At 36.3% G+C, this 13,970-nt stretch overlaps 1 protein-coding gene across 8 annotated transcripts in view; it reads left to right on the top strand.

Moving 5' to 3' along the window:
- The first annotated feature begins 2,331 nt into the window (after positions 1-2,331).
- The window catches only part of LOC137239588 (serine/threonine-protein kinase GL21140), a 220,056-nt gene continuing 208,417 nt past the window's right edge, over positions 2,332-13,970 (top strand). Inside the window, exons 1-3 of one of the 8 annotated variants that reach the window (XM_067765051.1) lie at positions 2,376-2,391; positions 2,525-2,632; positions 5,500-5,654. In XM_067765051.1, coding sequence (XP_067621152.1) covers positions 5,650-5,654 — 5 coding nt within the window. In that variant the 5' untranslated portion in view covers positions 2,376-2,391; positions 2,525-2,632; positions 5,500-5,649. Of the gene's footprint in view, positions 2,724-5,436; positions 5,655-13,970 lie in introns of all 8 variants that reach the window. The other 7 variants (XM_067765050.1, XM_067765049.1, XM_067765046.1 and 4 more) reach the window with 7 other exon arrangements.

Below are 13,970 nucleotides of genomic sequence, written 5' to 3'. Positions count from 1 at the left end.
GGGTTCTTTATAAAGGACCAATTAATGGTGGCTTAAGGGCTATTTACACTTCCTTAACCCTAACGCCATAGTCGTAACCATACCCAACCTATAACCATCTCCAATGTGATCGATTAATGGTGCCTTAACCTAAAAATCGTGACCTCAAAGATTTTTAGGTTATGGATATGGCGAGATACCAAAAACCAATTGGTTGGCTATGGTATGGCACCATTAATCGATTACATTGATTTCAATAAGTTAGGTTCGATCAGCTGTTTTATCTGGTTATGGTTATAAGGTTATAAGTCACCATTTATTGGCCCTATATTTGGCCCTTAAAGCTCGAACACATAAGATTTGCGATGCTTTATCAAATATCGAACTATAAGGTTGGCTCTTCTCTACAGCAACAACATACCTTTGTCAAATTGTCATAGATTTTCAAAATATGTGTGTGGTATTGGACGAAGGGAACGCGGAGAAAACAGAACTTTGCAATTCTTGTGTGTTGTGGGAAAATAATGCGCTAAATTAGATGCATTTACTAAAAAAATAACTTAAAGTGATGTGAAACTACTTTCTAATAAAAAATGTATCACCACGACAGTAAATAATTATCAATGTGTTGGTTACGTTTTGCGTTTGCTATCTCCTTTTCACAATCCCTATGCCAGTGAAGTTAATAAAATTAAATCAGCTGCTGAAATGAGCCAACCATATGATTGAGCCATGGTTGGAGCTTTTTCTTGGCGGAACGATACAAGGTGGCAGCATGGTGACATACCGACAAATACTCTTCAAAAAACGCGAGTACTCTATAAATAATGTAAGGAATACTCCTTTGGGAGTATAGGACTGCTCCAAATCTAATCTGCATTCATACAAAAAATGTGCTCCAATTAACATTGCGATGTCCTAGGAGAGGAGTAGGAGATCCCACTATTGCTTTGTTTGTGAGTATTCCATAGAGTACATACGTGAGAGTACTTTCCAAAGTACTTTCACTGTAGTACTCCATGGAGCACCCACAGAGGATCATATGCCAAAGTACTAAAGAGGAATTGTGTCGGAAAGAATTATCGAAGTGAATTTAATTTAAAACGAAAGTAAATGAAGAGGGGCAATACAACTTTTATATTTTATACTACGAATATTCTTATGTTATTTAGCATTTGCGTGAATAAAGAAACTAATATTTATCTATACATACTTTAGTATGTATACATAAAACCAGTGCGCTGTTGCATTTTATCAGAGTTGCCAAAGTTAAATTTTATAATTAGTTATTTGCATGCAATATTTTACTTTTGGCAACTCTGTTCGATCGCCATCGTGTCGTGATCACTGTCGTTAAAAAACGAGCAATGATCGGCTGATGGTGGTCCACAAACGCATTGCAAAGGAGTATTGTTAGAGTACTCCAACATGAAGAAAATGGAACACGTAATCCAACAATTTTTGCAGGGTATAAATAAAAGTTCCATGTACTTTGTTTTTGTAAATACGATGGACAAATGTCAAAATCGTACCTCGCCGGAGGTTGATATATCAAATCAAATAAAAACAGTTTATAATCAGCTGTCCGGTGCTGCCACCTTTTATCGTTATGCCATGAGCCTTTACGTGGCAAGCACCAGAAAAAAAATGTAAGCATGGCCGGCAAAGTTTGACAGCTACCCTTAAGGCCCCATTACTGATACTTAGCATAGACTTCACTTGACTTGGCGTAAACTTGTCAACTTAGCCACGATTATGTATACTCCACTTAGCGCATACAATCTGGCATCATAATCAATGTATGACAAAATGAAATGGGAACAAACAAATGGCATCTCAAAATGTAAACGTCTCTTAGAACTTACATAGAAAATCAAAATTCAACAGACTTCTAAATCAAGTTAAGTGTTGCTAAGTTTTTAGTAATAAGTAACATGCAATGTGCATTTAACAGAACTGTAAGTGACAGTTCTCAAGTCAAGTCAATTCTATGCCATGATGGAATTATAGAAGGTGGCGCATTGCGCATGTAAAGATTATTTTTTGAGCAATTTTTAGATAATTTTCCTTTAGCTGTTGTTTTTTCTCGCTTTCTTTCATTCGCTGAAGCAGGCCAGTGTGACGTAAATGCGCAGAACGAAGCAATTTTGAACTCGTGAATGCACATTCTTCTGTATGTGATGCTAAGTATCAGTAATGGGACCTTTAATCTAGTACCTAGCGATGGGACATATGTGAACGCGTTGTTTCAGATTGACATGGTAGATTGCAAGATTGACATGATGAGAAGTACCGCAGCTATCGACAATCTACCTGAGCTAGTAAACTGTCATCAGTTGTGAGCTGTCAGTTTCGTTTTTTCTCTAATGTTTGGGAGTGCTGTTTGGAGCAAATCGACAACATATTTTAGAAGTTTTTATATTTTATGTTAAAACACCTACGAAGAGCAATAAATGATTATTTAGTGGCTTCTGGTGATTACGACTGGAATTTCCTAAAATATATAAAAGTTTAAAAATAGAAATTTATATTTTACGTTTATCAGTAGCGTACATTGATTTATACGTATATGGGCGTGTGTGACAGCCAACTTTTGCCTTCGGTTTTTTGTGCTAAAGTGCCAATGTGTGAGTGTCCAGTTTGAACTTTTGTGGTAAATGTAAAGGAAATTTTTTTAAATTATAAAGCAATAATTGCGGATATGCTGCAATATAGACATACATTTAATTAAGTAGTGAAAAATTGTAAACCCCATTGATTGTGTTTTGTGAAAAAAAATAGAGTTTACAACACAAAATTGTAACTGGAATGTGAAATTAGGAGGAAGAGGAATAAGAAAAACCGACAAACGAAGGAAAGGAAAGGAATAGAGTTGGAGTTGTAAAGAGGGGCGCATCTAGCGAAAAACACTGCTTTAGTGCTAGGGTTGCCAACATAAATGGCTTAGTAGAATTTAAGGTAGTAGTGCAGTTTACGATACCCACCGTAAAGTTGGGCTAAGATTTTCGAGTGAGGCGACAAAAGACGCGTATTAATCTCGTGAAAAATAATCCGAAGGCGGAAAAGAAAAATGTTATCTCTGTCCGGAGATATGGTAATAGTCTAGTTGAGGGGTCGACTGCTAATACGCTACCAAAAATATCGAGAGAGGTGTCAAAAGACGCGTCTTGACATCAGTATTAATAATCCGAAGGCGGAAAATAAAAATATTAACGCGTTCAAAAGATATTAACGAAAAACCGAAAAAAGACCCGCGGGTACCTCCGAAACCGGGGGTCGGATCCATAGTATTTTTGCGCAGAACAGCTTTCGGCGTTGGCGGCCTTCGGCCGCGCTTATAAAAATGGTAATAGTCTAGTTGAGGGGTCGACTGCTAATACGCTACCAAAAATATCGAGAGAGGTGTCAAAAGACGCGTATTAACCTCGAGAACAATAATCTGAAGGCGGAAAAGAAAAATGTTATCTCTGTCCGGAGATATTTGCAGTTGAAGTTGGCGATTTCCATGTGGTTGTTGTTGTGTTTGTACCCACCAAAAAAAATTGTGCATCAGCGTGGCGGTAGCCACGGTTAAACCACACACCCGGACGTGGCATGGCGTAGCCCAGGGTTATTTTTTATGGTAATAGTCTAGTTGAGGGGTCGACTGCTAATACACTACCAAAAATATCGAGAGGGGTGTCAAACGACGCGTCTTGATATCAGTATTAATAATCCGAAGGCGGAAAATAAAAATTTTAACGTGTTCAAAAGATATTAACAAAAAACCGAAAAAAGACCCGCGGGTACCTCCGAAACCGGGGGTCGGATCCATAGAATTTTTGCGCAGAACGCCTTTCTGGTTCGGCGGACTTCGGGTGGGTCCAATCCTTACATCGATAACTGAACCCTTTGCAAACATCAATGGCAAAGAATGATTGGAAACAAAATTTTTCCTGTCATCTGATTATGCTTAGCTGGCTTAACCCTGCAAAAACGCTATGGACCAAGCGAGTGCTCCAAAATTAACCATAATTCATACAAAAAACATGGTCCAATTAACATTGCGATGTCCTAGGACTGGACCATATACTCCAGCTCAGCATTACATCAGAGTAATCCACGATGTACCCAGTATGACACAATTAACATTGCGATCTCCTAGGACTGGCCCATATACTCCAGCTCAGCATTACATCAGAGTAATCCATGGAGTACTCCAGTATGACACAAGTGGACCACATGATCCAACTATTTTTGCAGGGAACTAACAAATGGTCTTCGACAGGGACAACTATCTAATATTAAAAAAAATTCCAACACGTTGTTTTAGCGATAAAGGAACTAGCAACAAGTTAGTTGGCTGCAGTGGTGTGGTGGCAGCGTGCTCCGCGTACCACACCGAAGGTCCTGGGTACAGATCCCGGGCAAATCAAAATTGGGGAAAAAGCTTTTTCATTTAGAAAAAGTTCTTCTAACCGGGGTCGCCTCTCGGTATAGGTTTGGCAAACACTCCGAGTGTATTTCTGCGATAAAATGCTTCTCAGTGGAAATTCATCTCCTTGCAGCTGCCGTTCGGAATCGGCATAAAACATATAACTGCCAGGCCGCCAATTTGCAGGAAATACTGAAAGGAGCAAGCAATTTCAGGTTTTGGCGAGTGTTATCGATGTAGATGGTCCTTTTCCGGATATAGATCGATACGTCCGGTAACAAACACCATTAAAATACAATCCTGTCTACAAAGGGAACGATTTATTATGACCACATTGAACCTTCAAGGTCACTGCTACAACAACAACAACCTTCAAGATCATCCAACTCTTGCCCAGAAACAGGATTCTCCACCGGTAGATGATGTTCAAAATTGGTCTACAGAATGATGATTATTAAGGAGTTCTGTGGGAACATCGCACTCGGTATTACTTTTGCGTGCCTCCTCTATACGGCAAATCTTAACATGGCCTCTTTGTATTCCACCGGGAAAAGGGGCTTAAAATATATCCGAACTAAGGTACGACGTAAGATGCCAATAAAATCCACCGAAATATTGTAGTGGTCTAAAACCTGTTTCTGCGATTAAGATAACAGATTAACATTCGGAAAACGACTGCTCAAATACGTAACACTGCTTTAAGAAACAAGATTTAATGTATCTCTTGTTTGATACACACGTATGCCAGATACTTGCAATCACCGAGGTTTTCTCCCTAGCAAAAATGTGGGAGTAGTAGGCCCAACATCAATATTGACACCTTACTGCAACCCTACCTAGAAAATGGAAGAAACCTTGCCTACTTGATACGCTAATAGGGCTCATAAACTCAAGCTACTGTCTATTTTGATTACTTCAGCTAACATAACTCCGGAAATTTGCTAGGACTGTAGACTTGAAAAAAGGATTTGAAAGTAGGCATGGTCGTGATGTTTTTTCTGAAAACAGCCGTTAGCGCGATTTCTATTCGTTTCGTAATTCAGTGATCTTAGTTGTAAATCTGCAAATTAAACACGGAAAGTAAACTTTTATTCATATTCAACTAGGAAAAGAAGCATTAATTATATAAAAAACATAACACTTATTAGCAACAGACGACGACAAATACAAAAATAACGACCACGGCAGTAACTTATTACAGTATTTTGCTTGTCAACGATATCAATTTCCGCTGAAGCTGGTGAAAAAATTAATCAATGAGGTGAGTAAAACTTTAGAATTTGATTAGGTTTTAATTATTTATAGAACAAACAAAATGTATTTAAAAAAATAAAAGAGTGCTCATGGAAGATAGAACCTTAAGAAGACCAACAATAACCCCCCAGCGGGTTAGGGGGTCAGAATATTCCCGCGGTAGGTATGCCTGTCGTAAGAGGCGACTAAAACACCAGATTCACGGGGATGTGTAGCGCAACCCTTCAGGTTGCCAGCGCAATATATAGCTTCTCCAAACCTAATTGTCAACATCACCTACCCACGGCGAATCCTGTTTCACTAACAGACAAACATCTGGCGACCCCAAGGTCCTCATGGAAGCCATCCCTCGGCTTGAAGGTTTAATGTGGCTACATAATTCGTTCCCGAGATGGTCGGGCTAGCACCTTAATGGTGCTGTGTTACCGGAGCGTACCGGATCGGTATCCGGCAAAGGACCATCACATCGATAACACTCCCCAAAGCCTTCGAGGAGCAACCTTATCGCTACAACAACAACAACAAGACCAACAATGAAGCTTAAAAGCAAATTCATTTTTACAGCGATTCAATGAAGATTTTAAATAATTGTACTTTCATTATTTACATTACTATGAAAAGTGTAAAATTCCACTTTTCTAGGTATTAATTTGGTTCTGACTGCAATTCTTTTTTTTGTTTTTAAACTACACAAACCACCAGTATCATCATATGCGCATGAGAAATTCAAATATAACATTCCATCTCTTTAAGTAAATATGGCAATAATTCTTTTTGCATTTTTAACGCTTCAGGCAGTTTACGCCATCGTTAACTGGTTTTATTTCTTAACCTTTTCTGCATTCTGACCGTTAACGCAAAAACCGGAATATTTTTTATAATGTAACATTACATTTTTGAATTATGTATTCTTCAAACAAATTAAGCGTTTAAGTACACAGTAAATTCCCTCTATGGGTAATTCCATGACAAATTGAGCAATGAATAGAATAGTAGCTTTTGATTTGAAAATATTTTGCTCAACATTTTTCTCCATGTTGTTGTAACTATTAACCATTAAGACACTCGCCGAAGGTTTTGGGTATTGTTATCGATATTAATCGTCCTTTGGCAGATTAAGATCCGGCATTCCAGTAACAAGCACCATAAGTAAATAAAGAATTAAAATTGAAACACCTTATAGTCGTTTACATATACATATATATATATATATATATATATATATATAAACGACTATAAGGTGTTTCAATTTTAATTCTTTATTGTGTGAGTCGTTTACCGCTCTATATTAATTATTTAGCACCATAAGTGTACTAACCCTACCATCTCGGTAATGGCTAATATGACCATATTAAACCTTCATAGCCATCCCGCTCCCACCCCATAGTACCACGAGGAACTTGATGTTGCCAGAGCCTCGCCTGCTAAATATGTGTATGATACATTCATTTTTGTAACAGGATTCCCCTCGCGTAGGTGAAGCTATAAAGCATTGCGCTTTGTTTTCTCCAATGGGGGATGATGCAGAATAGCCCGCAGACAACACTTATAATTTGATTATGGAGTGGGTAGTGCCGTGCTTGGTGACTGATCCCAGATCGAATGGGCGGTCAAAGCTTTTTTATAGCTTAAATCGCCGGGCCCAGATGATATATTCCTTGACATGCTACAAATCTCGAGTACAGCGGTTGTGAAATGTCTTCAAATAATTTTCGACGGGTGCATGAGGCTGCATTATAAACCGAACTCTTGGAGAACTGTACGTGTCGTTTTGCTACCAAAGGCGGGAAAGATCACTACATACCCATAAGCTAAACATTATTTCTGCTCAAAACCTTTGAGCAGCTGATAGATGTGTATATAAAGTTCAACATGAATGAAAAACTGTTCTCCAAAAACACAACATGCGTACACCAAAGGTAAGTCGGTAGACACGGCACTGCATAGGGTGGTTATTTGCATAGAGAAATCATTGGAATATGAGGAGTACGTCTTGTGACACTTCTTAGACATTGCCGAGGCTTTCAACAATGTTTCTAAACAGGCGATCATGGAGTGGCACGCCGCAGGGCGGGGTATTATCAACTATGCTGTGGACGTTGGTCATCAACCAACTGCTCAGGTAGCCCGATGTGAGACATGTAAAATTTATGGCGTACGCAGACGACGTTGTAGTTGCCGTAATGGAAGATCCCGAAATTGTGCTAGGCCTAAGCTAGGAGGGTGGTATTGCAGGGGAAACATTGTACAAAATATGTAGGAATAATTGTAGACAGTATGTTAGGGTGTACGTGTACGGATTGGAGGAAGAAATGATCAAGCACGTTTTGTTCTTGTACCCTGCGCTTGCCGGTATATGTGAGGTCCTCACGGACCAGCCAGTTCAATCTAACCTAACCTAACCTTTTTACATAAATGACATAATACATAAAACGCGTATGTATTTTTTACTATAGTGTCGTTATATTAAAAAACAAAACAGGCTTGCGCGCTTTTTACATGGAATGACCCCTTTAAACATGGTTCAAATTTTAAAAAATTTGCGAATTATCATAAATGCATATAAATACACAGGGCCGGATTAACAGGTAGGCAAAATAGGCAGTTGCCGGGGGCTCCCGATTTTTGGGGGGGGGGGCCTCGAAAAATGCAAAATACTTCTAAAATTTTTTTTACACACATAACATTTCAGAGAGTGCAAGTAAAATATAATCAGAACTGAAAATAAATTTTACTGAAATAAATAAAACTCAATTGGCCGCATTCAAAAGGTGACGACCGACAAACTAGACAACGTTCCTAAAAAGGACATTTTCGACTCATTTGACAAATTGTATGAGCGAGCAAAGAAGTGTATCGAAGTGAAAAGAGAGTATATCTAATAATAAAAATGGTTTATAACTTTTCTTCAGTTGGAAGGTCATACTGGTGAAAGTCTAGCGAATCAAACTTTAAAGTTTCTTACTGAAGACTGTGGTTAAGATATTTAAAATTGTAGAGGACAATAATATGACAACGCATTAAACATGTCCGGGAAGTATAAAGGTGTGCAAGCAAGAATATTGAGTTTGAATGAGAATGCTATCTATGTTCCCTGTTCCGCGCATTCCCTTAATTTGGTTGGCTGTGTGCTGTTTTTATGCAGTAGATTTTTTCACCATTATGCAGACTTTATATAATTTTTTTCCACTTCCACCTCTCGTTGGGGCGTATTAAAAAATAAAATAAACAATGAGAAAACTTTGAAGACATTTTCAACGACACGCTGGGAAGCACATTCGAATGCGGCGAATACAGTTTACGATTCGTTTGATATCATATTAGAAGCTCTAGAAAGCATTGCTGATGATGAATCACAAAATACTGATACTCGTTATGAGGCGACGTGTATCGCGAATAAACTGCCAAAATTCGAATTTGGTTTCATGTTGATTTTATGGAACTCTATTTTGACTGCTATGCGTTCAGTGAGTAAGTCATTGCAAAGTGAAAAAGCAGATTTACAAATGTGCGGTTTTTTGAACGGATTGTTAGAAGAGAGTTTAGTTTCATTCCGTGAAAAGTTCAAAGATTTCGAGAAAAAACAAAACAATTATTAGGTTATACAGAAATCGTAAAACGTACTCGTCGTAGAAAAAACCAACTTAATGACGGAAATGCTCCAGAAGTAGAATTTTCGCCTCGCGATGATTTTAGGACAAAAGTTTTCCTCGAAATCATCGACAATCTTCACAGTGAAAGTATATGGAAGTTTCAGAGAGACTTGCATTTCTCATCAACTTTTCTCTAAGTAATGTAGAACTCCACGAAGCTATAAATAATTTAGTTCGTTTTTATTCTAGAGATTTCGAAGAATTTTTCATTGAAATGAAACAATTTCAAAGTTACGTGAACTCCAGATACACTGATGCACAAAAAACTCATAGTTTGTATAAAATTCTAATGGAAGATCAATTAGCCGATGTATTTCCTAGCACAGAAATAGCTCTTCGGTTTTTTTAACATTAATGTTCACAAATTGTTCTGCCGAACGGTCTTTCTCGCAATTAAAAAGAATCAAAGCTGCTGAAAGAGCTACAACGCGACAAGAGCGACTCGAGATGTTAAGTATACTTTGCATCGAGTCAGATTTATGGATCGATATTCATGATATAATTGATGAATTTGCTGAAAACGAATGTAGAAAACGACATGTTTAAAATGTAGATAATAATTTTATTGATATTATTACATTGTGACAATGAAATTTTTATAAAAGATATAAGCTTGTATTTTTTAATCGAAAAAAGAAGGAAACGGACGTGAAAAAAGGCCCCCAAATTGATGGTTGCCCAGGGCCCCGTTGATGGTTAATCCGGCCCTGTAAATACAAATTAAAGCGTGTCTGCACAAAAAATAAATTTCATGCAATAAAATAAAATTAAATCAGCTAATCGTTTATGCTTTTGATTGGAATTAACGACAAACATTTCACTGCATAGAGCATTAAAAAAACATTACTATATAAAGTTTTATATTATTTTTCATTTATTGTTTCGCAATAAAAAATGCAAATACTAATTTTATGTTGTGTTTATTTATGCTTATCTGCTTAAGCTTTAATGAAGTTGCAAATTTATATACATCTTAATTACATATTTATAAATTTATGTATGTATATATGTATAAATAATTTGCACATAGAAAGGCAATATTCGTTTTCGCCTTCCTTCCAAATATCTTTCAAAACCAAGCAGCGAATTTATTAAAGCGTGTGATGATTCATAGCAAAACACTCGCCAATATATATGTATATGTACATTTATACAAGTACTCACACATACATATATATCAACATTTTTAAATTCATAGATTTATTTATGTACTGTTTTTTTATACCCAGCTGTACTTGTACACATCGTATTATAACTTTGACTGGATAACGGTTGGTTGTACAGGTATAAAGGAATCGAGATAGATATAGACTTCCATATATCAAAATCATCAGTGTCGATAAAAATTTTGATTGAGCCATGTCCTTCCGTCCGCCCGTTTGTCCGTTGACACGATAACTTGAGTAAATATTGAGATATTTTAACCAAATTTGGTACACGACTTATCTGGACCCAGAATAGATTGGTGTTCAAAATGAGCGAAATCGGATGATAACCACGCCCACTTTTTATATATATAACATTCTGGAAAACACAAAAAATCGGATTATTTAGTACATAATACACCTAGAATGTTGTTTATATAAAAGCTTTTTAAAAGGGTTGTGGACGAATACAATAAGCTATATCTTTGCAAAAAAGAGCTTTATATCAATGGTATTTCATTTCTCAAGTGGATTTATAACAATAAATAGGAAAAACTTAAATTAAAAAAAAATGGGCGTGGCACCGCCCCTTTTATGACTAAGCAATTTTCTGCTTCGGGAGCCTCGAAGAAAAAAGAACCATGTGTATATGTATGTATTATTGCGCAGTCTTGTAACACTAATAAGCACACAAAACAAACAAGAGTATTTCAAATGTACAGCTGGGTAAATAATGTTCTGTTTCCCCGAACTTAGACTTCCTTACTTGTTTTTTTTTTACTTATCGAGTGGTGGTTCTCTATATCAACTTGCATGTACTCTAAGTATATAATACCTTTTCCTGCTTATTTCAGATATCGTGAAAAAATGTTTTTGCTCGTCTTTCCACTTTTTTTTTTGTCATTCTACTGTCATAGCATTGATAATGATAATGAATTTATCTTCTGCTCGCTTTTGTTGGCCGTAGGCACTAAATATATGTAAGTTTGCTTAGGTATTCAGGGCGTTCCAATGAGCCATCGAGCCCTTGATCACGATCGAATCTCACAGAAACGTTACGGATCAGTACTATACGAGTTTGCAGCACTCAACTCATGTGTACATATCATAGGGTGCCTGTTATTAAACTTGTTTGCCGAATTGCTCCATCAAATTTTATTTTTCATATTTTGTTTTAGATACGCAAATGAAAATTTTATTTTTTTATCATGATTTAAAACGAAAATAATGTAATTATTTTATGATAGCCCTGATAATTTGAATTCAGACTTAAAGCAAAAATTCATGAGTTGTCGTGTGAAAACAAATTGGTAAATATCGGATACCCTAGTCCATATGTCTGCACTTGCTACCAAGTAAAAAGGGTTAGCTATCAACAGTTTTCGCCGAAATTGATCCAGATATGTATATATCAGGTTGAAAACGTTGTTGTTACATTTTCATGTTAAATTTTAATAGGGGATAGGATCAGGATTCATTGAAACTCAGCTATTGATATTCTATAAAATTACAAAAGCTCCATGGAGCGATTTCTTTTAGAGTACGTGGACTTGATTTCGTTGTTATTAATATGAGCGAAATCACAGAGCAACTCAAGGCAAACACGCCACCTACATATAAATTAAAATTTCTGCACACATGTGTACACAATTTTTATGCATGCAAGTGCAGGAAGAGATGTATACACTACAGTTTTGCTGGAAATAAAGAGACAAAACGTTTTCGCACAAACGAAGCACGTGGTTAGGTATTCAGATTTTAGTTCTTTGTTCTTTTTAGGGCTTTGCTGATTGAAACATCTTTATACATTATTTGGTTAGATTTATGTGAACTAATTAAGTGCAAACAAAGCAAAAAATAAAAAATAAAATAAAATAAAATAGAATTATTAAATCAAATAAAAATTAAAAAAAGGAATAAAATAAACTAACATAAAGTAAAATAAAATAAATTATAATACAAACAAAATTAAATAGAATAAAATAAAATAAAATTGAATTAATTAAAATAAAATAAAATTAATTAAAATAAAAGAAAATGAAATAAAATAAAATAAAGTAATGTTTGTTTTAATGGTGTGTTCAATTTATACTTATTATTAAGAATTCATGAGCTTAACATCGGCCAATAATAACTGAATATTCAATTATTATGTTTTTCTAACAGAAACTGAAAAGAAAGATAGAAACATTTACTGGCATATTGCGATGGTACCATTTCGAAAACCGCCACGTAATCATCATCAGGCAATTTCGTAATGTTATCAAAGGTTTCACCGAGATTCGAACCGCGAATCACACGGTGAAACTGCAGTTGCCTTAATCGCTATGCTATCCTGTATTTGTTTCCTTGTTTAATTCAGTTTATCTCATTTCTACACTAACAACACTATTGAGACATTCTGTCTCAATTATTATAAGCCCGTGTTAAGCTCATGAATTCTTAATAATAAGTATAAAATAAATAAAAAAAAGAAATAAAATAAATTAAAGCAAATTTAGTTAAATTACAATAGGCAAAGCTAAAGTAAATTTAATTTAATTAAAATTAGTGTAAATAATTCGATTTGTAATCCGTTCGATTTATCTGTTTGTTATCTCATAGTTTGGTATTTAGCATCGAACAATTATAGATACGTTATCAAATAGTTATCGATTACTTACCAAAATGTTATCGATACGCTAACATATGTTTCAGAAAACTAATAGATTTGTTAACGAAGATGATGTTATTGTAGCGATAAGGACACTCCCCGAAGGCCTTAGGGAGTGTTATCGATGTTGATGGTCCTTTGTCAGATGCAGATCCGGTACGTTCCGATAACAAGGACCATTAAGGTACTAGCACAACCATATCGGAAACTATTTAGTATGAGGCATAAATTATTTAATATATAATATTGTTGTTTGCTATAGTGCGTCTGCCACCTTAATGCGACCATCATAACACCATGCAGAAAATGTCCGTCATCTTATTAAGGGCGCTTAAAACTTAACCAATGAGCGTCATCGTATAAGTGACGCTTATAAATAAGGTTAACCAATCCTGGAGTGTTGTTTACTCGAAAGGGAGCAGAGTGGACGTCCGCGTTCCTAATACGATAAAAACTGTACCGCGGACGTCAGGACAAGCCAGTCGTGACCAAATACAATGTATCGCAGATGCTTGTATTCAGGTCTTGATTCCTGCCTTGAGTATTCGAATCAATCGCGGTGGCTGTGGTTTCATATCGTATTTTGGCGGTTGTCTTCGGATTTTTCATGGCTTTTGCCTTCGACTTGCGATTAATTCACTTTCGTGGAAGTGGAAAATAAAGCATACTTACCGCAGCTATGCAGTCTGTGCTTCGTTGGAGTTGGCAATAAAGCATTCTCTTCGGAGTAATGCGGTCTTCTTCGTTGGAAAGTTGGTATATACGTATATACCATGATAAGACCTTCTGATTGAAATAGCCGATCACAAACTAGTTTGGTTCCAATGATTCGGCTACGTAGTGTTGAGGTTGGTAACATGAAGCCATTAGTT

Source organism: Eurosta solidaginis, chromosome 2 (genome assembly GCF_040869045.1).
Source record: "Eurosta solidaginis isolate ZX-2024a chromosome 2, ASM4086904v1, whole genome shotgun sequence".
Lineage (NCBI taxonomy): Eukaryota > Metazoa > Arthropoda > Insecta > Diptera > Tephritidae > Eurosta > Eurosta solidaginis.
The sequence above is the reverse complement of the archived record's forward strand: the minus strand, read 5'-3'. Positions and strand labels throughout refer to the sequence as shown.